The sequence below is a fragment of the Patagioenas fasciata genome, chromosome 22 (genome assembly GCF_037038585.1).
Source record: "Patagioenas fasciata isolate bPatFas1 chromosome 22, bPatFas1.hap1, whole genome shotgun sequence".
NCBI lineage: Eukaryota > Metazoa > Chordata > Aves > Columbiformes > Columbidae > Patagioenas > Patagioenas fasciata.
The window spans coordinates 822,602-843,966 of NC_092541.1; the positions used below are offsets into that span (position 1 = coordinate 822,602).

A 21,365-nucleotide genomic window follows, 5' to 3' on the forward strand; every position below is an offset into this window, starting at 1 on the left:
TGAGTGAGGCATTGGACACAGTGTGCACAGCATCCTCCCAGCTGAACTGAGGAGTGCGGTCTGCATGGGCGGGCAGTGAGGTGACTGCGAACTGGCTGAAGGGAAGAAGCCAGAGAGTCGTGATCAGTGGGGCAGAGTGACAATGTAGTTCGCTTTTTTCAACAGAAAATTTCATAACATGAGCAGTAAATGTTTAAGTTGGGCTCCCAAACCTGCTCAGTTTGGACAGTGGATTGAACTGTGAGCTGAAGAGGACAAAGAGCATCAGAAGTTTCTCTTGTTCCTGATGTGTGACATGAGAACTTTGTTCACTCAGCCAGTGTCTTTCTTTTTCCCAGAATTAAGGTCATGTATCTTTTTAAGCCAAAGACCTTGATAGCTTAATAATTTTATTTGCAAATTACCAAATTCTCTTGAAGAGTGTGACACAAAAGCTCCTCTGTTTGACAGTTCCGTTGGTAGCAGCGCGTCGATTTTGAACGCTCATCCTTATTCGAGCTCTGCAGGCCATGAGCTCAACCTCGAAATAATCACACCTGTAATTCTTGGAGCTGCCAGGAGAATTTAAATCCACTTCTCACTGTTTTTGAACTCGATAATCCATGTTAATAGAAGCACAGAAGCCTTTCCCAAACGACTGGATGCCGAAAGGTGCAGGAGGGGATGATGCTCTTCTTGTCCCTTTCCCTGAGCGCTCGTTACCGGCGGGTGTGAAGACAACACATGGCAAGGAGGTCTTTGCTCCATCCTGGCGGAGTCAGACCTGTTCTGCGCTGTCAGGAAACAGTCTGTAAAAGGTGGCCTCAACTCTTGCTAGAACACGCTAAAACAATCCTCTTTTCCAGTGTCTTCAGCCTGCAAAGCAGAAGCTAAATGATAACATCTACATTTTACGTAAGCCACCTCCAGCAGACACTTAGTAACTCTCATTCCTACCCCAGCCAGGCTGCGGTGTTGTCCTTTTATTAGCTGTTTTTTCCTCTCTTGCTCAAAGCAGAAACAAACAGCGAAGTGTTCAGTAAGTGGCACCGTTTCCCCTCTGCTCCGGCTTCCTCTGCACCCGAGCTGCCTGGCGGCCGAGCCCTGCGTGTGATAAAGCCGGAGCCCCGTCTGAAGGAGGTGTCTGGGCCGCGTGATCTCATCCACGGCGGGGGCGGGAAGCGTGATTTTTCCTGGAGCACAGGATGCAGATTTTGTTTTGGTTGTGCTCTTTTTCTGGGGATGGAAAGGTAACTTTGGCACAAATGTGTAGATAAACCAAATTGACTTTACAACGGTAGCTGCGTGACGAGTGCTGAGAGCCGTGGCTGTGAAGAGCATTTGTATTAACGTCCTTGTGCCTCTTTCCGTGGCTCATCTGTGCTTGTTTTATCAAACACCTCGCTTCTGGTGTCAGTCCTTTGGTTGTGTTTAGAACTAATGGGAAGAGCTGGTTCAGTTGAACACCTCGAGGGCTAAAACCAGACTGCCCACATAAATTATGTGACCTCCGCACCCCTTATTCAGCTCCCATCAATCTGTTCATGGTAGAGTTCATGTAGCTTAAATCAGGCTCCTTCCTGCTCTGTGCCAGGGTCTCATTAAATGAACAGCTGTTTGATCCTTTTCTGATTGTGTGGCCTCACACCTTGTTTGCCAGTGATATTCACATAATTTTCAGCAGACAGAATTAATGTCTTTGGAGTCTCTTTGGTTACGTTCACCTCCATAAAGTAAGTGTTTCACACGCATTGGTTAAATTCTGTGACACACGAGAGGGGTCTGTTCTGTCCTCTGGTCAAACCAGGTGCTTTAGGACAACAAGATTAAAACTGAAGGTGTGCGCTCGTGTTGAGCGCCTGCTTTGACATGCGGAGGGTCTGGTTCTTCCTGCTTCGAGATGAAGGCACTGGAAAAATGGTCTTGAATCAAATTATGCCTATGATAAATATGAATAAAGCAGCACAGGCAGCATTCAGCTTGGCACCTCCAAGCTCTTTGTACTCTTAAACTCTAGAGTTTATTTTCACTTAGTCTGAGTTGTCAGTTTACTTTTTAAGCCTCGTGGGGAGTCACGTTGCCATCTGACTCCTTCTGGAAGAGCACGTCTGGATTGTCTCTGCCAGCCACGAGGGCTGGTGGAAGTTGTGGGTCCATCCATGGTGTGGTCTCTGTTGGCTGCCGGGGTCGCTGCTGGTGCGACACACTGAGATTTGTTAATCCTGCGTTTGATCTCAGGCTGAGGGCAGCATGCTCTGGTTGTTCGACTCCCGTCTTACACCATCATCGCAAAGCTTTCCCTCTCGCTGCCTTTATTGTTCGTGTTCTGTGAAGTCAATGAGATCGCAGGCTCTAGAGCTGTTTCTCAGCTTTCTCGCTACTAAACATAACGCTGTTTCTGAAACTGCGGCCGGATCGCTTGAGCTCCTCAGTCTTATTTTATCTTTTTGTTCGTTTTGCCCCACAGACCAGTTCTTCGCCCCATTCGGGACTGCCCAAGCAAGTCAGGATCAAAACGTCGCAGTCGGTGGGGGACGTGAACACACCGTACCAGCAGCCAGAGCCCCGCAGCAGGCATCTGTCTGTCAGTGAGTATTTGTGCCACTCCTGCTTCTCTTCACTTGGTGAAACATGGATTTGGGCACTAGTGTCTGTGCTGTGAGAAACGGAAAGGTTATCCTAGGACAAGCAGTTCCTTTGCGAAAGCTCTTAATATGTTTACAGTAGAACGTTTCAGAGCTCCTCACTAAGTCGCTGAAGAGCTGAGGAGCTGCCGGGGGCCGTCCCAGCGCCAGGCTCATTGAGCTCAGACGTTTGGAAGGCTTGCGGGAGTCCATTAAGGTTTTGTTTAGATTGGCAATTCCAGTTCATGAAACCTAGATTGGATTTTTTTCCTTCTTATTTTGTGTTTCAGTGTTGGGCTGTGGAATCCGTCCTCACTCCCGTAACAGAACATTTCCCTAGTAGCACGGGAATTGCCACTGCATAGCTAATTATCTCATTAGACCTAAGTTCTCTAACCTTTCACTGTCCTAATTACCAGATAAGCAGAGCACAAGGCTGATACTGTAGGTGAATGGCAAAGCTGCACGAAAAATAAGAAAAGTTGGAGTAATATGTACCTGTGTCTCATTTTCCTCGTGTTCCTCTCAGCTCGGTGAGCTCATATTGAGAGGAAAGGTCCATGTAAGGCTCTGTCGTTTTTGTGGAGTTGTGTCTCTGGTAGATCTGTCCGAGCTGTCCCAGTTTCCCTGTGATAACCCCCTGTATAACTATGCAGTACTATTCAGTTATTTTTAATATAAAAAACTAAAACGTCTGAAAATGCTTCCATGTCTTTTGGGTCAAAAAAAGATGGTATGTGGCTTAGAATTGTGCTGCTTGGTGTGAAATTCGGTGAACGGGGAAGAGGACGAGCAATAGTAGAGATGTGCGGTGTGAAGACAGGCGCCTAGGAGGGTATTCTGTGTACATGACTTATGCTTTAGAAGGGAGAAAAGCTGAATTTGCTGGAAGCAGAAGCAGAGGTGCTGTTTGTCACAAGAGCTGATTTAGGGCTCGCAGGCCTAATGCTGCAGATGGCAGGGGCTGCGAACCACGAGGGCAGAACCGGAGCTGGCAGCGGCAGGTTGGTTGGTTTGCAGGTTCTAAAGCAGCTCTCTCCCTCTGGAACAGAACTGCTGCACCTCCATTAACCGCCTGATTACAGCCTTTCAGACCAGTGTTTGCAGTGCAATCTTAGCGTCAAGTAATAAATCTGATTAAACAGGAACAGTCTGCATATTGGGGGATCTAAACCAGGGTCAGATTAAGCTCAGTAGAGAAGGACTTGAGAACTAGACCAGTAGTTCCGATTCTAAGCTTGTCTGACGAACCTGTTTGTGTCCTGTCTGGGCTCTGCCGATCCCCCTTTGCATGCAGGTGGTTTCATTGATTGGTGCAGTTTGCTGTTACGTGGTAGCTCACAGAGAAGCGCTGAAAGCTCGTGAACTACGGGACTGAAACCGGGACACAGAGTTTTCCCATCCCTTCTAGTGTGAAGTTAATGTGCGTTACAAAGAGCAGCGTTCCTCAGTCCGTAAGGAGGCAGCGCCATCCACGCACGTCTGAGCGCCGTGTTTCTCTTTTCACGGACAAACTCAGCGCCAACAATATTCTATTTAAATAAAAAATAAAATCTTCCTCCTTTATTGGCATTCTAAGGTATCCAAATAACGATGCCAAAGCTAACAGACTGTACCGAGTGTCTGCCGTGGGTAAACTGGATAGTAACGAGGGGCCCTTCTGCATCCCGGTTGTACAGACTCTTTCCTCTTGTCCAGCCCGTGGTGCCTTCTGGTCAGCCCATCGTTCATCAGTCACAACAGCGTTGGTCCTGTTTTCTGAACACATCAAACTACCAGACTGTTAAATTACGAACAGGTCCAGAAGGCTTCTGCCTCTGTCAGAGGTTGGATGGTGACTTGGCAATAGCTTAGTCTTGAGCAATTCTGTCTTCTTTCTCTTCTGCCTTTGGTTGGGGAAAGGAGCGTTCCCTTGTGTCCCGGTGTCCAGGCACAGAGACTTTCCTGTCCATACCACATCACGCAGTGGGAGTTGAAAGCGGCTTTTTACCTGCAGGAGATATATCCGTGTAATTCCCGCCTTCTAAAGAGGACAAACCTCAAACCTGCCGTCACCAGTTCGCAGGTTTGGACCTAAAGATGACTTTAATTAAAAAAAAAAATTGCTAAGCATTCTGGCAGCGCTTGTGTTTTTTCCCCTCGCTTCCTTTGATATACGTTGATTTAGTGCCGACTTCCCTTTCCTGCCCAGCGCCGCTGGCCTTTCCACAATAGCGCTGGGCCGGTGCCAGCGGGACCCGGGCTCCTGGCCGTGGCACCGGTCGGAAGGAGTGAAAGTGTGCGGCCCCGAGCACGTTTGGTGTTTATCATTGCGCCCGTTGGCTGGTGGCGTCACGCGGGCCCCTCGGAAAATCAGGCAGTAGCTCTATGCAGCGGGTTTATGGATGTATTTTTGCGTGTCGTTCTCCCCCCATGCACAAAGCTATGGCAGCGTTGGGTTTTTCTTTCCTTCTGCAGCCCCCGCTTTGGTTTTCAGTTTGCTGCTTCCCCACGTGCCTTCGCTCCTTATTACAATAACTCCTCGAGAAAATATTTGCCTTGGGAGAGGATTTGCTGATCTCCGTCCGTCTTTCGTAGCACCTGAGTACACACAGTTAATTAAAGACAGCGTGGCAAAGAGCGCAGCTTGAGGGTGGCTCTGCCTTCATGGGCGAGCCTGGCTGGGCCGCCGCGTTTCTTGGAGCTCACGGTGTGATCTGGGAGCTGCAGGTGGATCGGTCGTTGCAAATAGGGGTTTTGTATCTTCCCGTTTCCCAAGTATCATCGTCTTTGAGATTCACAAGGAAAATATAAATGCTATGGGTGAAGTTTCAGTAGGTAGCACAACAGAAACTCTCTGGGTAGTACTGTCAGCAGATGAGTAAAATATTGTTCTCATCCTTTGGCCCCTAAACGTGCCCTCTGTCCATCTAGATATCTCAGCTAAGTAACAGAAATTGCAGAATTGACCTCCATGTGTTTTCACCCAAACTAGTCATTCAGCTCCACTTCTCACACACTAAAATACTGGGGTTCTATCCAAAGGTAGCTGTGCTCCCATGGGATACTGAGATTGCTCAGTGCCGGTATCATTAGCGGGTGATGACTTAGCAGGGGTAGCGCTGCCACTCACAGTGTAGTAAATGGTACTAGTTGGGGCAAACTTATAATCGAGGCAGAAAATGAGTTGCCATGGCAAGTGTTTTCAGCGGAGATTAACGGTGAAGCTCATGCCCAAAGAACAGGGATTCCTGGAGTCGTCTGCCTTCCCTGAGACACTGAACTTACGCTCAGAAGGTTGAGCAGAACAGGTTAGAAATCAGGAACTGCTCTCTTGGGAGCTTCACCTTGTAGTGTCTAAAATGACAATAGAGATTGAACAGCTTGCTTTTTGACACGACACCTCCTGGTTCCATTTCTGTCCAGACTGCAGGATTCTCTTCAGAACTGATCACAGAGGTCTAGCGTTAGAGGTGAACATTTGGATTTTGGGTATGTGGATGTGCAGCCTCATTTCAGTGATAAATACCCAAACTGCCCTTGTTTCTGCTCCAGGTTCCCAGAACACAGGCCGGAGTTCCCCGCCGCCCGGGTACGTTCCGGAGAGGCAGCAGCGCATCGCTCGCCAGGGCTCCTACACCAGCATCAACAGCGAGGGCGAGTTCATCCCAGAAACCAACGAACAGTGTGTAAGTACAAGCATTAGCATGGAGAAGTAAGTCCAGCTGTTAAGGCTGCTGACCTCGGAGCCCTCTTTCACTGCAGAATATTTGCTAGGTAGTTGCATGAACACCTACCTTTGTTCATTTAAACAGCGCTTCAGGCTTGGTTTAAGTTCAGAGCCTTTGTTGGGCTGCCAGGAGCGGTTATCGTGTGTTGGGCATCGTCTCTCCGCCTCTGAATGAGCAGTTTTGGTTGCGTTGCACACGTGTGCTCAGGTTTCCTATTTCCAGGTTCCTGTGACCCTGTCGCATTCGAAACTGCGCTTTCCATTCAAAAAAGTAGGAAGCGAGGCCAAAGGGCGACGTGCAGGTGGCACCCGCAGAGATGCTGTTCTGGAGGCGCTCGGGATCAGAACGCAGCACAGGGCTGACTTAGACTTCCATGTTCACAGCAGAGTCCTTCAACACCTAAACCATTGGCTCACATTTTACCTCCTTAACAATTTCTGTGGGAGATAAAGGAAAAGTGTACGTTCTAAATAGCTTTGGACTCCACTTCTCATCTGGACGTCCTCAGGACTCTGATCCTCTTGCACAGCGTCTGTCAGGCATTGCACGGAACTGATGTTGCCCTGTGATTTCTTCTGTGTTGCAGATGCTGGACCCTCTAAGCAGCGCGGAAAACTCGGTGTCAGGGAGCTGCCAGTCCTTGGACAGGTCAGGAGACAGGTACAAATGTACAAGCTGATAGGAGCTTATCTGCTCAAATCAAAATGCCAGTTGGGCTTTGGCAAAAGTCTGTTTTCCATCTCATAAATTTAACTGGAGAGAAACACATTCATTTCCTACCTATATCCCAATATATTTCTTAGAGAGAATTAACTGCGTCTTAAGGCTGTTTCATTTTCTGGCAAAACCATACAGTGACAAACTGGTGCTTGGGTAGCTCTGTGTTATAAATACAAAGTTCTAAAGCGTGCTGTCTGCATAGAGCCTGAGAAAATCTGACCGCAAGGTATTAAATCTATTTTAGACAAGACTCTGCTTGTTCAGTTAAAAAAGAAAGCAACAACATATTCCAAGGCTACAGAAATATATCATTACACTGGATTCCTGTGTCCTGCAAAAGATAATATTAATCCCAAAGGCAAATAGAGGGGCTCTTCCTTTGGAGAGTTTGCCATAGGCTGGTGCTCTACATCTTTTCCTTCCCTTTGCTGTCGGTGTTGCTTGAGGTGGTGCTGGGCACCTGCGATATTGGGCCTCAGCATGTTTTGAAGTCTCAAACCGGAGGCTGGGGAGCCACTGAAAAATAGCACAAACTGAGAGAAATGTCTGCCCACGTGGGAAATGGCCTGACCAGCCTTGCAGATGTCGTGTGGAATTATTGCAGGGACACGGATTTGAGAGTCACCGTTACCAGTGTGCAAATACATTGGCTTTTATTTGAAGTCCTTGTAGGTTTGACTCCAATAGATCGCAAAGCTTATTCTTGCCTTCTTTCTTTACTAGTCCTTCTTTTCGGAAGTCACGGATGTCAAGGGCGCAAAGCTTTCCTGATAACAGGCAGGAGTTCTCAGGTATGTCAGTGTCAGGTATAAATAGTATTTGATCCTGACATTTTCTGCTGTTTGCTGGCCGCCCTCCACCCTTGCTGGGATTGTATAAGTAGAACAACTGGGGATATGTTGCCTGAAAAAAACTGTGAAGTTATTGGTTACCCACCTCTGTCTAAAAAAAACTGCTGTTAGAGGAAAATCCTGTCATTGGAATGTATACTTTTTGAAGGCACCTCACTACTTTCCCTGCATCTCCTTGCAGACCGTGAGAATCAGATCTACGACAAAGCGGGGAAAGGTGGCACCTACCCCCGGCGCTACAACGTCTCCATGCAGCACAAGGACTACAACGACGGTGAGTTGTTCTCACACCTTCGATTCCAGGCCTGAAAAGGAGGACGAGGCCACAGCAACGCCCGGGGGCACGCGTGGCTCCCCGCTGAAGGGGCTGGACGGGCTGCCATGTGTGGTGACACGTTCTCATTGCAACCCACGACGGCTCTTTGAAATTCTTAGTTCGTTTTGCCCTTTCTGGGGACACCCAGGCTGATCAGTGACTGCAAGGGTTGAGCAGTGGGTGTAGTTATGACTCTTGGGGACATATAGTGGGTTTCTACCTCAGGGATTCGTTATGTTTTGCTAATTCACAACACAAACTTGCTTCTGGGTCTTTTAAAGATACTGGTGACTTGAAGAATGGCATCTCTGCTAGTCAGATGGCTCTGTGGAAATGAGTTTCTCTGCGTTCCATCAGAGGCACAAGTTGTCATGATCTTTGGTTGTCACTCTTATTTGCATGTTATCCAGAGTTACTCCATCTGTGTGGTTGTTAACAGGCCTCAGAGCTTCTGTGGTTGCCTGTAATCCAGGTTTCTGCTTTGGAAGGCAAGTTTAGATCTTGCAGTACTGCACCGAGGCCATTACAGAGTGTTCCCTCCCGTCTGCTTTGGGGACGATCCAGCGCTGCACTCAACTCAAGCAGCATCACCCCTCAGCTGTTATATTTTTGCATCTTGCCTGTTTGGCAGTAGATTCTGCTCCAGGAGAAAAGACCAGAACGTGGCTTTTTTCTCTCCCTTCTCTTCATTGCTCAACCTTCAGCCGTTACCTTGTAAACATATTGTTTAGAAGTTCAACTCTTTTTCTCCAGGCCGGAGGACGTTTCCCCGGATACGGCGGCACCAGGGGAATCTTTTCACCCTGGTCCCTTCAAGTCGTTCCTTAAGCACCAACGGAGAGAACCTGGGCCTGGCGCTGCAGTACCTGGACCCGCGGGGCCGCCTGCGAAGTGCGGACAGCGAGAACGCCCTCGGGGTGCAGGAGAGGAACGTTCCCACCAAATGTAAGCGCTCGCCCCATGGTCGTTGGGGTTACAGGCAAGGAGAGGTGAACTCCAGACCCAATATGTGTCCATAGTTCGATTTTAAGCCATTCAAAACAACTTAATTACGTGGCCGTGTGTTGAGATGGGTCTGTCTCACCTACGAGACAATCCTCTCCTAAGCATACATGGTCATGCACTTGGAGCCAGCTTTTGCTTTAGGCTTGTGGATTGCGGTTATTTTACTAGTTAAGGGCTGTATTTATTTCGCTTGCTCCGTAGTAGAAAGATTTATTTCTGTATTAATAGCATTCCTGGGTTGTTTTCTGGGGACTTTACGTTGTCAGAAAAAGAAATGGACCATAAATCGTTACTGATGAACTTCAGATATCCCCGTAATTTAAGGATTGAAACGAAGACATGAATGCAGCACGCTAAGCAACACACTAGAACACGGACTGGCAGTAAATCTGATTAAATTAGCCATGGCAGAGCTGATCTCCCAGCTCTTCTGTATTTTCACACTGTCCAGATGGCTGGTTCCTTTGTTTTTAAAGTTTCTTCTTAGATACAACATAATCAGATGCATTGCACTGCATGAGCCTGGCGGGATGGCGTTCGAAGTTAGAGCTGAAGCGCTGGTCTTTGCGCAGTGTGTTTTGGTATTAAGTGCAGGCTGGAACACTGGGCTCAGGTGTCAGTCTGGGTCAGGACGTTGCTGCTTGTGCAGTGGAACAGTGAGAACTCTAACTCGCTGCTGTTTCCCGATGCTGTTTAATTGCTGCCCCATCTCTTAAGATAATGATGTAGAATGATGAAATGTCGTCACCCTCACAGAAGAGCTTGTCTGCGGTCCATCTTTCCAAAATGTTTTGCAGTTTTCTTTTTAATGAGACGCCGGACAGCAGGTCCTGAGAGTCCGGATGGTTGGATTCTGCTCGAGTTCTGGCACGGGGAGAGTCCCTCATGTCTTTTTTCTTTGACTGCGAAATATCTGTTCTAAGGGATTGATCTTTGAAAATTTCGCCGTTATCCTGGAATAGTATAATGAAAAGAAAAATCGTTGCTGCTCATTTTGTAGCTCCGAGTGCTCCGATAAACTGGCGACGAGGAAAACTGCTGGGCCAGGGCGCCTTCGGTCGCGTGTACTTGTGCTACGACGTGGACACGGGCAGAGAACTTGCGGCCAAGCAGGTCCAGTTCGACCCCGAGAGCCTGGAGACGAGCAAGGTAACGCTCATCGCAGACTCTGGGATCCTGCGAAGGGCCTGTGTGCCTGTCCTCGAAAGCCGGGATCCTGTTTGGTTTGTGCTAGGGTTTCAAGTCATGTGGAGAGGAATAAGAGTCATTTAAAAATTACTTTTCCATCTTATTAACTCCAACCTGAAACTAAAATCCATTTTCTGGCTTTGTTTTTGGCTCTGCCTCCTCAGCTTTGTGGTTTGTTGCCAGGTTACTTGAGGAATACTGGACTGCCCTGTGTTCCTGGGTAGACATGGATGTGAATGAAACTAAACCCAGAAAGAGTAGAACTTTTTCCTTTTTACAACAAAAAAAAAGCTGCATACACTTGCAAACCCCCTTTCTGGGTTTGTATGGAAGGTCCTGTATCAAGTGTATTAATTACTGGTGTCTGCTTCTGAATTCTCCCTGTCCTTAAACCAAACCGAGCTGTGATGTGTGAATGGATCGAGAACAGCGACGTGACAACGTGCGAGAAACAGGGAGATGGGAAGGGGCGCCTTGAAATGAGAGGCTGGCACAGGGCTCCCTGCGCAGGGGGGGCAGCCGGCGGGGCCGCTCGCTCCTTCGCTCGCGTTTTAACCACGCACCCACCGGTTTGCCAATATTCAACACATCCACTTTGATCTGGAATAGCTGATCCATGAAGATTTAATTATGCTGATTTTTATATGAGACACTGGTGCCAAGAGAAGCCCTAACTTGGTACGTTCTGAGTTCCGCTGTGTCTCTGTTGTAAATCAGACGGTGACTCTGAGCCAGGGAAGAACAGGCTGGAATATATTTTGAAGGCGCTAAAACTCCAAACCTTAAACTATCAGTTGGGCCAATTAAGCGACTTCCTCTGGTTCCGTGTGTGACTGGGACTAATTCTGGGGAAACCATCATTTCTTTTTCCATAAATCCTCGTGCTCTGGTACCTTTGATGTTCAGCCTGTTCGTTCTCTGGATTCAGCCAGAACCCGATCCTGTTCCTGGGCAGCAAACATCTCCAGTTCAGTCTGAAATTGTTGGATGGGCTTTTTGCCTCTGGCTGTGATACCCTGGTGTCTGCAATAAAGCAGAGAATCCATTTCAGGTGTGTAGCTCCAGGTTCTTTGCAGTGAATAAGAGAGGAACCCATTTCTGAGGTTGATTCAGAACAAAACTGGGTGACAAAGGACTCTTTTGGAGCTCAGGACCTGTGGTTGTGCTCTGTAACGGGCTGAGGTTCCTGCAGAACATTCCTGGCAATTCTGTGAGTGGATTCAGAGCTTTTTGAAATTTTTATTATTACTTTTCTTTAAATGAAATTAACACTCACTGCCCTCAGCTTGGTGGTGAGAAGTGAGGTCCAGTCTGTGTGTAAAGGATGCTCACAACCGATTTGGATGAAGACATTCAGCTGACAGAATCAAGACAAGAAACAAGGTTTTTCTGGTACTAAATCCAGAGATGGTGCTGCACCAATGCTGACCCGGTTGCTCTGCAGTAGGGATTCATGTCGTGTTGGCCTTTGCCAAGCAGTCGGTGAACCAGTGCCGTGGATGGGACCTGTGCGGTGTTGTAGGGGTCTTGTCCTGCCGGTGACATGGACACATTGATTGGGATGGAACACTTCCTGGGGCCAGAACCTCATTTTCTCCTTCAACACCCATAGGAAGTGAGCGCCCTGGAGTGTGAAATTCAGCTGCTGAAGAATCTCCAGCACGAGCGTATTGTTCAGTATTACGGCTGCTTACGGGATCGGGCGGAGAAGACCTTGACCATCTTCATGGAGTACATGCCCGGGGTGAGAGCTGACACGGGCGGCACAGCCGCAGGTCACGAAGAGAAACGGGTGGTTCCTTAGTGGGTTTGTTACTTGCCCTGATTACCTGAACTATGTAATCCAATTTATTACTCTTAGGTATGCCCCTTTCTCATACTGGCTTTATAATGCCACCGCTTGCTTTTTATTGATGCTCTTTTGTTTTATTTTCTTTTCTTAAGTATCTTGTGCTTGAAATACATTAGCTTCGTGAGTCACTAAAGCCAGTTCTTTTCTTCAGCCTAAATTTGTTCTCCCAAAGTACTTCGAAGGACTTGGGCCAACTTGTAAATCGGGCTGACTGAATTAGCAGAGTCATATTGTCCAGCAAATCAAGCGCAAGCTGACCCTGCAAAAAGGGAGACTTTTGACCCGGATCAGACTGCTGAACTGTTAGGCTGTGCCCTTAATTTCTTAAAAGGGGTTTCATAGGGCAAGATGCTCTGAGAGCCTCCCATAAAGCCTTTAGAAGAGGCCAGAATTCATTGCTCTGCCGGTTGCGTGCATAACGCAGTCACGGCTCGCAGGAGTTGAACGGAGGCTGCGAGATTTGTGGTTTGTCCTTTCTTCGCTGATCCGTTCTGTTTGCTTTTGGCCAGGGGTCGGTGAAGGACCAGCTGAAGGCATACGGTGCTCTCACGGAAAACGTCACTCGGAAATACACCCGGCAGATCCTCGAGGGAGTCTCGTACCTTCACAGCAACATGATTGTGCACAGGGACATCAAGGGTGAGATCGGCGGGTGATTTCTGTGTATGGCATTGCTAAAGAAACTCTGAAAAAAGAAACCGAGTGTTAAGAAAAGCTCCATGCCCGCTCTTGACAATCCTGCTTACCGCAGGCTCTGTGCTGCCTCCTCTGGGTAAGAACCCCCAGCCTTCCATGTAGAGCTGCTGGGATTAGTCCTTAATCTTCCTCTTCCCAATATAACCCTGTGGAGCCAACCAGTCTCGTGAAGAGTTAACGTCAGCAGCTGTGGCAGACACCACACACATTTTTCTGTGCTCTAGAGGGACCAGGAGAGTGCTCGTTGCTGGGAAAATACCCTCTTGTTCCTGCCTCTAAATCTTCATTGCATCCTCCCTAGGCTGGCGAAGAGAAGTGAGCTGCTGATTCTTGAATAACACCTTGTGTGCTGCTCACGCGATGCTCTTTACCAAATCTTTTCCTGCCCGGTGGCTTATTCTCTAGTTTGCACCCAGCTAAGCCAAACTGTTCACGTGCCGCAGGGTGCTGGGTGGACAGGCTTGTTACTCCAAATTCTGCTCTTCCAGTGGGGAAGTGAAGTGATAAAGCGCAAGTGCATTCTATTTGAGGGCAGGAGTATTTCAGAGACACAGACTGGTTAGTGGCAACGCAGGGTTCGTGATGGTATTGTGGCTTTGGAGGAAGAGTTGGTTTTGGTGTCTAAGCCTTAGTTTTTGTCCACATACAAGCTACGCTCTTCAGTTTGCTTTTTCACCCTGGTACTTCATGTTCAGGACCTCTGACCAAGTAAAGTGGAGATTGACTTGTTTATTGTAGGAGTTCAAAGTGGTTTAATTAGCTACATCTGTTACCCAGCTGACCAGAACGCGAGGGTTCTACTCGCCAAAGCAGCATCTCAATGAAATCCTGTCCTATCTGAGCCTGGGGCCCTGCATAGGCTGAGCTGTTTACACACAGAGGAACAATGATGGTGCTGACTCAGCTCTCATTTCCCTTCCCCCTTCACTTCCTTGTGTTTTTCCCCTGCAGTTTTTCCCATTTGCAGCCATTAGCGATTGGCTTGTCTACAGCCTGAAATAAAGAAATGATGTTCAGCAGGTCACCTGAGGATTAATGGGGGAAAAGCCATACCATGAGCATGGGTATTTCTGGGTTGGATATCAGCTCTGGAGGCTGCGGGTCCAACAGCTGGATTGCATGAAAACAGCTGTCTCAATTCTTCTTTTCTTGTCCAGGAGCCAATATTCTCCGTGACTCTGCTGGGAACGTGAAGCTTGGGGACTTTGGGGCCAGCAAACGGCTGCAGACAATCTGCATGTCTGGAACAGGGATCCGCTCCGTCACCGGCACGCCGTACTGGATGAGCCCTGAGGTGATCAGCGGAGAAGGCTATGGAAGAAAAGCAGACGTATGGTGAGCCTTTGACTTTCTACCTCTAGATCAAGTGACAGCTTTTCTGGAGCGAGATAAGACACACGCATTCTGTCAGCTGTATATCCAAAGTCGGGTTTTACCTGGATCAAAAGCGAGACCGGTTTAAGGTGAAGCGGTTGGTGTGGACTCAGCACATGACCTGCTGCAGGCCGCGCTTTGCAGTGTCGGCACACAACTGCTCATTCAGCTCTTCAGGAACAGTTTCCACTCCTTCCTGCCTCAAACTGAGCCGATTTGCTGTTTTCTGACTTTTTCTGGTGTGAGGTTTCCATCCTTTTCCATCCCTTTTAGGAGAGAATGAAGGTTGTTTAGGGAGTGTCCATTCATTTTGCCATAAAATGAGAGATATGCGCAGAACACTGTGGAAGTGAAAGGAATAGGGTTTGAGTGTGTTGACAGAGCTTTAAAGGGAAGATGCCCAAACCTGGAATAACACAAAAGATGCAGGTCAGATCGGAGGTGAGCTGAAGTATGCATGAATGGAAACTGGAGTCATGCTATTATTGGCATAGCCAAGAAACAGCCTCTGTCGAAAGGAAAAAGCAAAATGGTCCAAATGTTAGTTTTGGAGGCCTTAAAAAGGTGAGATTAGAAAACTGAACACAACGACCAAAGGTGTGTTTGTGTGTCCACAGCGAAACAAGGTAAACGCAGTTTCCTGTACAAGCAGTGAGGGGAAACAGCTCAAATTTGTCTCGTGTGCGAAGAGTTAAGTTCTGGATACGCTCCCAGTTGAGACGCCTGGGGAGAGAACGGAGCACGTGCCCTTCCCCGCGGGCTGGTGCAGTTGTGGCTTTCCTGTGGGTGCTGTCACGGGTCTGTTCCCATCAAAGAGACGCGTTCCTGCGACCCCCATCGTCATTGCAGGGCTCAGAACTTTCCAGCGCAGCGTTAGTCCCGGGGTGGACGCGTTGGGCCGAGGGGCTCGGAGCCGTAGCGGATCTGGCCCCCTGGCTTCGCGCCACCGCTGCAGGCCCCTCTCCAGTCTTCTCTTTCCTAAATAGCAGAATATGTGAGCTATTTGTTATTGCTGGAGTGACTTGACATGAAAAACATTCCTGCTGTTTGCTGAATATCTTAAAGAAACCGGATCTGCTTAAACGGTATAAATCAGTCTAAACAATAATATAGCCCTGCTTGCTCTTGAGCAAACCCCCAGCACTTGAGCACACATGGTTTGCATTTTCTGTTCTCTCTTCTAGTAAGGCTTCAATGGCTGGAAACCAGCGTAAAATTTTCACGTTGGATTTTAAACCTTGTGAAGAAGTCGTTTCTTGCATATTCACTGGATTTAATTCCTTTCCTTCCTTGTCTTGGCAGCTGCTGCGAGTCTGCCTCTGAAAGTGGCTTTGCTTTGCTTTCCACTTCAAAAGAAGGTTTAGCTTAGAGGTAGAAGAGCAGGTTTTGCCTTTTGAATGGAGTGGGGCGATCGAAACACAGGACTGGGTATTAGAGGTTCACTTACCGCTTCTGTTTAATCCGTGGCCCGGAGGAAGCAATTCAGCGTTTTTGAACAAAACCCAATCACTGCCAACCCATCTTCCCCATGAAAGTCTCAGTGTCACGCTTGCTTTGGAAAGGTGGCTCAACAATGTCCATCCCCATAATCACGTTCTTGTCTTTAATTAGCCTGCAGAGCCCTGTTAATTTTACTACGAGTTTTGCCTTAATGTGACAATGCATCTGCCTACTGGCATTTGAACTTCCTGCCTTCTCCGTTTGGAGCTGCTAAGACTTTAAGATTTTTTGACTGTCTACCGTGCTCGGTTCCTTGTGAAGTGGAAATGTGAAGGGGTTTTTTCCCCACATGCACTGAAAGGGATTTTACTGAAGGTGCTTTGTGTGGTCACACCAGCTCCCATTCGCTGAACCTCGGTTTAAAAGTACATTTCCTCCCTTCAACTCAGCAAGTGCCTTTGAGACAGAGCAGTAGCAGCAGCACCCGAAAGATGGCTGAGGTCGAGCGGTGCCTTCGGGGCCCTCTCGTGTTCCTCCCGTCCCCTGCTGCTAAAGCAAATGTTCAGAGAGCAGGATCTGCGCGCAGCGGGGCTGTGCAGATGGCGCTGCGGTGCAGTGCGCTGCGGTGCGGTGCAGTGCGGCGGGAACACCTCCCTGCCCAGCGCTTCCCGGCGAGCCCGGCGGCAGCGACGCCGGCAGCTCCGGCTCAGAGCCCACGCACACGGGGTTTGCTGAGCACAAATCCGTTTTCTGGCCGTGTTGGGAGCAGAGCTCTTCCTCGATGTTGCCAGCTCGGAAATAACGCTGCGCGTTATTCTGTGAGTCGGTTCTCACTCTGTATTTTTTCCCGTCTGCTTTTCCAGGAGCCTCGGTTGTACTGTTGTGGAAATGCTGACCGAGAAGCCGCCGTGGGCAGAGTACGAAGCCATGGCTGCCATTTTCAAAATCGCCACCCAACCCACCAACCCCCAGCTCCCCTCTCACATATCAGAACATTGCCGGGACTTCCTAAAGCAGATCTTTGTGGAAGCCAGGCACAGACCCTCTGCTGAAGAGCTGCTCAGACACCAGTTTGCACAGCTCCAGTACTGAATTACCTCCCTCGCCAAGCAGCTCCTGATGGGCTTTCCGTGCCCAGTCTGGTTTAGTTGCGACTGCCCGTTGTGGTGCTGCATCTTCCAAATGCCAACTCCAGCCGTCCTAGTCCTTTGGGGGAATTATGCCAAGGAACCCGGGGTCTGCTCTTGTGCCTGATACCTTTGTTTGCTGGACTAACGTTTATTCCACCGACAGCCGTCCGAACAGAGCTGCGTTCTTGCCCTGGTTACCTTGACGTGGATGGCAGCTGGCTGTGTGCTTCCTGCAGGACGAAGCGAGGAATCGTCTCGCTGGTGGAACACGGAAGAAATCTGAACCAAAGTGGGAATTAGAGCTGCACTCTTCAGAAAGAAACGTGCAGCAACCATCCAGACCAGCTCGCTACGCGTGGGTCCCTGTTTTCCGGGCTGCCGGGGCTTTAGAGGCGTCTGCAGTACACGAATCCAGCAAAAGCCATGTGGCATTGAGCATGCGCTCGCTACATAATTATCTATTTTGTTTTTCTTCTTAAGTATTCAGCATCTGAAGGTGTTCAGAAAATACTGATTCAGAAGTATGTGAATAGTGTTATTTTATATCTGAAAACCATGGATTCTGGGGTGGGGGTGAGGGAAGTCTTTCTAGCCAAGCGTCAGGGTAGTCAGAGGAGTTTCAGCAGAGCGCAGTCGCTGCGGGGCCTGCGATGGAGGTTCTCCCGCTGACATCAGAAAATGCAGAGCTTGATTTCCAAGGCTTGGTCCGTCCTAGAATCCAGACTGTGTCGCTTGCTGTGCGTCCTCACAGCCAACAGATCCGTGCTCCCGTTCGCCTCCCTGGGGCTGCCGGGTCCCGCCGGAGCCCTTGGGGCAGCGAGCTGTGCGGAGCAGCCTTCTCTGGCACCTCTTTTCTGTCTGGTAACTTTTTACCATCCTTCAAACCAAAGAGCGCTCATCTGGTGCCAGGAATTCACTTCAGCAAAAGCTTAGGTGTTCCTTTGAGGACCTGGCCTGGTAGGAGACGGAGTTTTTCATGGGGAGAATTAGCTGGACGTGAGTTTGACCTGTGCACAGTGAGTTAGGATCGAGCTCAGCCCTTCAGTGTGTGCATTTTGTGTTACAGGTGTGCAAGTGTTCATTTAAGATTTCCATAGAGTGTTATGGCCCTATTTAAATAAGCTTTTAAGTGAAACAGTGGATCAGGGCGAACGTGTAATACCGGTATATTCTAAAATGAACCAGACATCCCCCTGCAGGTACCAGCAAAATGTACCCAGGTGATTTTGAACGGTCACCACGTCTCTGAGAACCCATGACTTAATGGCTTCAAATACCGGGTGTTGATTTGGGCACCAATAACCCTGATTTCACTCAGAGAAGACCAACGGTTTTCAAGTATCAGGGATTCACGGAGTAATTACAAGTTACCTGCGTGAAGTGAAACTAGGAAAAGCAAATTTATTATTAGTGAATATGTTGCTTTGTAGAGCAACGCTGAAGTTGTTCTGCTCTCCCATGGGAAGCCGTATTAAGGCTCCACGTTCCTCCGCTCTTCTCCCCCATAAAAACTTGAAAATGACTTTTCTAATGCATTGAAATGAACGGTTTTTAAGTGAGCGCTAATAGCAGAACGAGCACGTTTTGATAAATATTGTGTTGAATTGAGAGTGGGGAAAAAAAAGAGAACCCTAAAAAACCCCAACCAACCAAAAGCCCTGAAAGGGTTTAACAGTCTGAAGAGTTTTTCTCTGTGCCAAACAATGTGTAACAGGTGAAAAGAAGCTGGTGGTGCTTTCATTTTTGGGATTACTGCAAGGATGCACCGCTTCGGTTGCAGGCACTTAGGGGGTATCTTTTACAGAAGCCCCTGCTCCCTAGTTATTTAATTCTAGGGCGAGCACTTCTCTTCATCTTTCCCAAACCTGGAGCTTCACTCCAAGTTGTCACGACACGTGCCCTGATTTTTGGGCTGCGCTTCGCTGCCGCTCGCACTGATGGGAAGCGGGGATGTGACGCTTCCTTTCCGCTTTCGGGAGCGTTTACGGCGCTTTGCTGCGGCGTCGGTGCTTTTACACCACTTTGCTGCAGCGTAAACGGTTTCACACCACTTTGCTGCGGAGGAACGTGGAGTCATTCCCGTAGCCCGAGTGACGGAGTGGGGTGTTCAGCACTCCTAGGCCTTGCAATGAGCACCTAAATATACCAAAGATTGGAGGGTTTTGTTGGCCACGCGGCGCCGGAGCGCGCGGTGATCCCATCTGCATCGCTTTTTCTTGGCTTGTCCTCACCAAACCGAGCCCCTTTCCCACGGTGTTTCCTCGCTATCCCACCTCGTTGTGTTTCGGGAGAGAACAGGGCGTGGGGAAACGGTGTCGCTTAATGTTTCAAAGCAACTAAATCCTCAGGATCTGTTGTGGTTTTTACCTCATCACGGAAAGCTGGTCCAGAGCAAAGAGCCTCCCCGGGCTGACGGGCCTTTCCCCGCTGGGCCTGCGCTGAAATGCGCCTGCTCTGCCTACGCACGTGTATGCCGGTCTGTATTAACGAGCAGTAATTAGCAATTAGTGACAGAGAACACGGGGTGCCAGCTTGGACTTCTCTCGTATTCCAGTCCCTGACCCAACGCCACCCGTTCGGCACAGGAACAAGCCAAAGCATTATTGTATGTTTGGAGATGCACTTTCATGAATGTAGTTTATATCGCTCTTTTTTAGCTCTTTTTACATCATGTAAACGGTGATGCCTCATACTTTTTTTTTTTATTTATATCGTAAAAGATCATATTTGGTGATTTTTATATATATCGACTGTTACGGGGCGGGGGGGAGGGCGGGAAATAAATTTGACGCCTTTATGAATTTAAAAAAGGAAAAAAAGCAGCTGGTTTTGCAGAGAATTTGCTGATGGTTTATAACGAGTAGAGCCGAGCCAAAACGCCTCCTTTGTTTCCTCACAGCCCTCTCCATTGCGTTAAGGGAAGATCTGGACTCCTAACTCCACTGCCACGGTGGATAAGTTTGGGGCCGACACCTGTACCCCAGCCTCTTAACGCGGCCCTGCCAGGAAAAGTCTCGAGTGGACATCAATGTAATTCTGCTTGGCAATTGAATTACGTCTGGCCTCTCTATCCTGGCAGAATTGGAAAAAATTGGGAATAAACTCATTCATTTGGGGCGGGAGGAGGGAGCGCCAGGCTCACAATAAGCTATTGTGTCCATTCCAAATGTCACGGCGCTATTTCTGCTGCTCCCTCCGGGGATACAGAGCGAATATTGAGCACTGGGATCCGCGATGGAAGGTGCTGCAGAAATGGAGAAGGAAATGTTGGAAGGAAAACACCTTTCGGGAGTCCCCTTGTCCTGGAACGGCTGAAGCGGAGCGGGAAATATCCCAATATTCCCAGCAGGGGGACCTGGGAGCGGTGGGGATTTGGGTGTCCCCGAGCTGGTTAGGAAACGAAGCGCTGGCGTTTTGGTCTCGGCGTGACGATTCTGTGCACTCCAGGTTATGTGCGTGTTCTCCGGGAAGTCTGATCTCGGCCTGTTGGAACGGCAGCGCCTTGCAGCGATTTGGATGTTATTTTAATTTCTGGACTAATATCCCAAAGGACTTGAAGAGGCTCCAAACAGTTCCCATTGCCGTTCATTACCAAACCCAGCTGACCGAGGGGCAGGTTGGTCCCTGCTCGGGTGACACGTGTTGTTTCCAGCTGAGCCTGGATAACTCGTGACACCGCAGTGAATATAAATGCGTATTCCCGCTGTACACGCTTTGTCTGATAAGCAAAGGCCAGATAATTGGAGCTGTAGAGGGGCCTGATACCCCAGTGAGTGGTGCTCAGGTCAGTAGCTGCTAGATGGAGAGGTTTTATAATATATATTGTAATCCACACCATCCTGGGGCTGCCACCTTGGTATCTGCCCTCGGAGCTGGGAGAATTCAGCCTGCCTTGAGTTTTTAGAAGAAAACCAGGTGCATTCTGTGGTTTAATTGCATTTTGGGGCTTCAGGTCTTTAGCCCTCAGGCTCGTTTAGGCGCAGATCCCCCCCAGCAGCTCTGGGTGTCCCGGGTAGGAAGGGAACGCGGGAAGGGACTTTGCGTCAGGCAGGCGTCCACAGGTCAAATAAACCGCGCAGAGCGGGGAGAAGCGGCTGTAACCTGGATTGTGCAGAAGACCTTGAAGCAGTAGTCTATATATACCGACCGGGGGCTTGCAGTGCAAAGCCAGGCCAATGTATCATTTTATTTACAATAAAATTATCATTTATATGAAAGCCTTTTTGTGGTGGTTGCGTGCAATGCAGCGTCTCTTCCTTCCTGTGTAAGCGGTGCCTCAGGATAAGTGAATTAGACAATTAACTCGTTTTCCTTCTAATTTTCCTTTCAGGAATTAATTCTTCGAGACAGATGGAGAAGTGTCCTGTTCGGGAAGCGTTGCCTCTTGGATCAGGTAAGCGTGTCCTCCACAAAGCTGCCTCTGAGGAAGGGGCAAAGACGCAATGTTGGGGCATTTGTAAAGGTATTTGTTTCACAGAAG

General features: G+C 48.7%; 1 protein-coding gene across 2 annotated transcripts in view; it reads left to right on the forward strand.

Annotated features, from left to right (window-relative positions):
• The window catches only part of MAP3K3 (mitogen-activated protein kinase kinase kinase 3), a 33,294-nt gene extending 12,192 nt beyond the window's left edge, over positions 1-21,102 (forward strand). The window contains exons 7-17 of one of the 2 annotated variants that reach the window (XM_065856137.2): positions 2,447-2,567; positions 6,138-6,271; positions 6,900-6,973; positions 7,757-7,824; positions 8,066-8,158; positions 8,954-9,145; positions 10,206-10,354; positions 12,006-12,137; positions 12,755-12,884; positions 14,099-14,276; positions 16,619-21,102. In XM_065856137.2, the coding sequence (XP_065712209.2) occupies positions 2,447-2,567; positions 6,138-6,271; positions 6,900-6,973; positions 7,757-7,824; positions 8,066-8,158; positions 8,954-9,145; positions 10,206-10,354; positions 12,006-12,137; positions 12,755-12,884; positions 14,099-14,276; positions 16,619-16,847 (1,500 nt within the window). In that variant the 3' untranslated portion in view covers positions 16,848-21,102. The remainder of the gene's footprint in view (positions 1-2,446; positions 2,568-6,137; positions 6,272-6,899; positions 6,974-7,756; positions 7,825-8,065; positions 8,159-8,953; positions 9,146-10,205; positions 10,355-12,005; positions 12,138-12,754; positions 12,885-14,098; positions 14,277-16,618) is intronic. The other variant, XM_065856138.2, reaches the window with a different exon arrangement.
• The last annotated feature ends 263 nt before the right edge of the window (positions 21,103-21,365 follow it).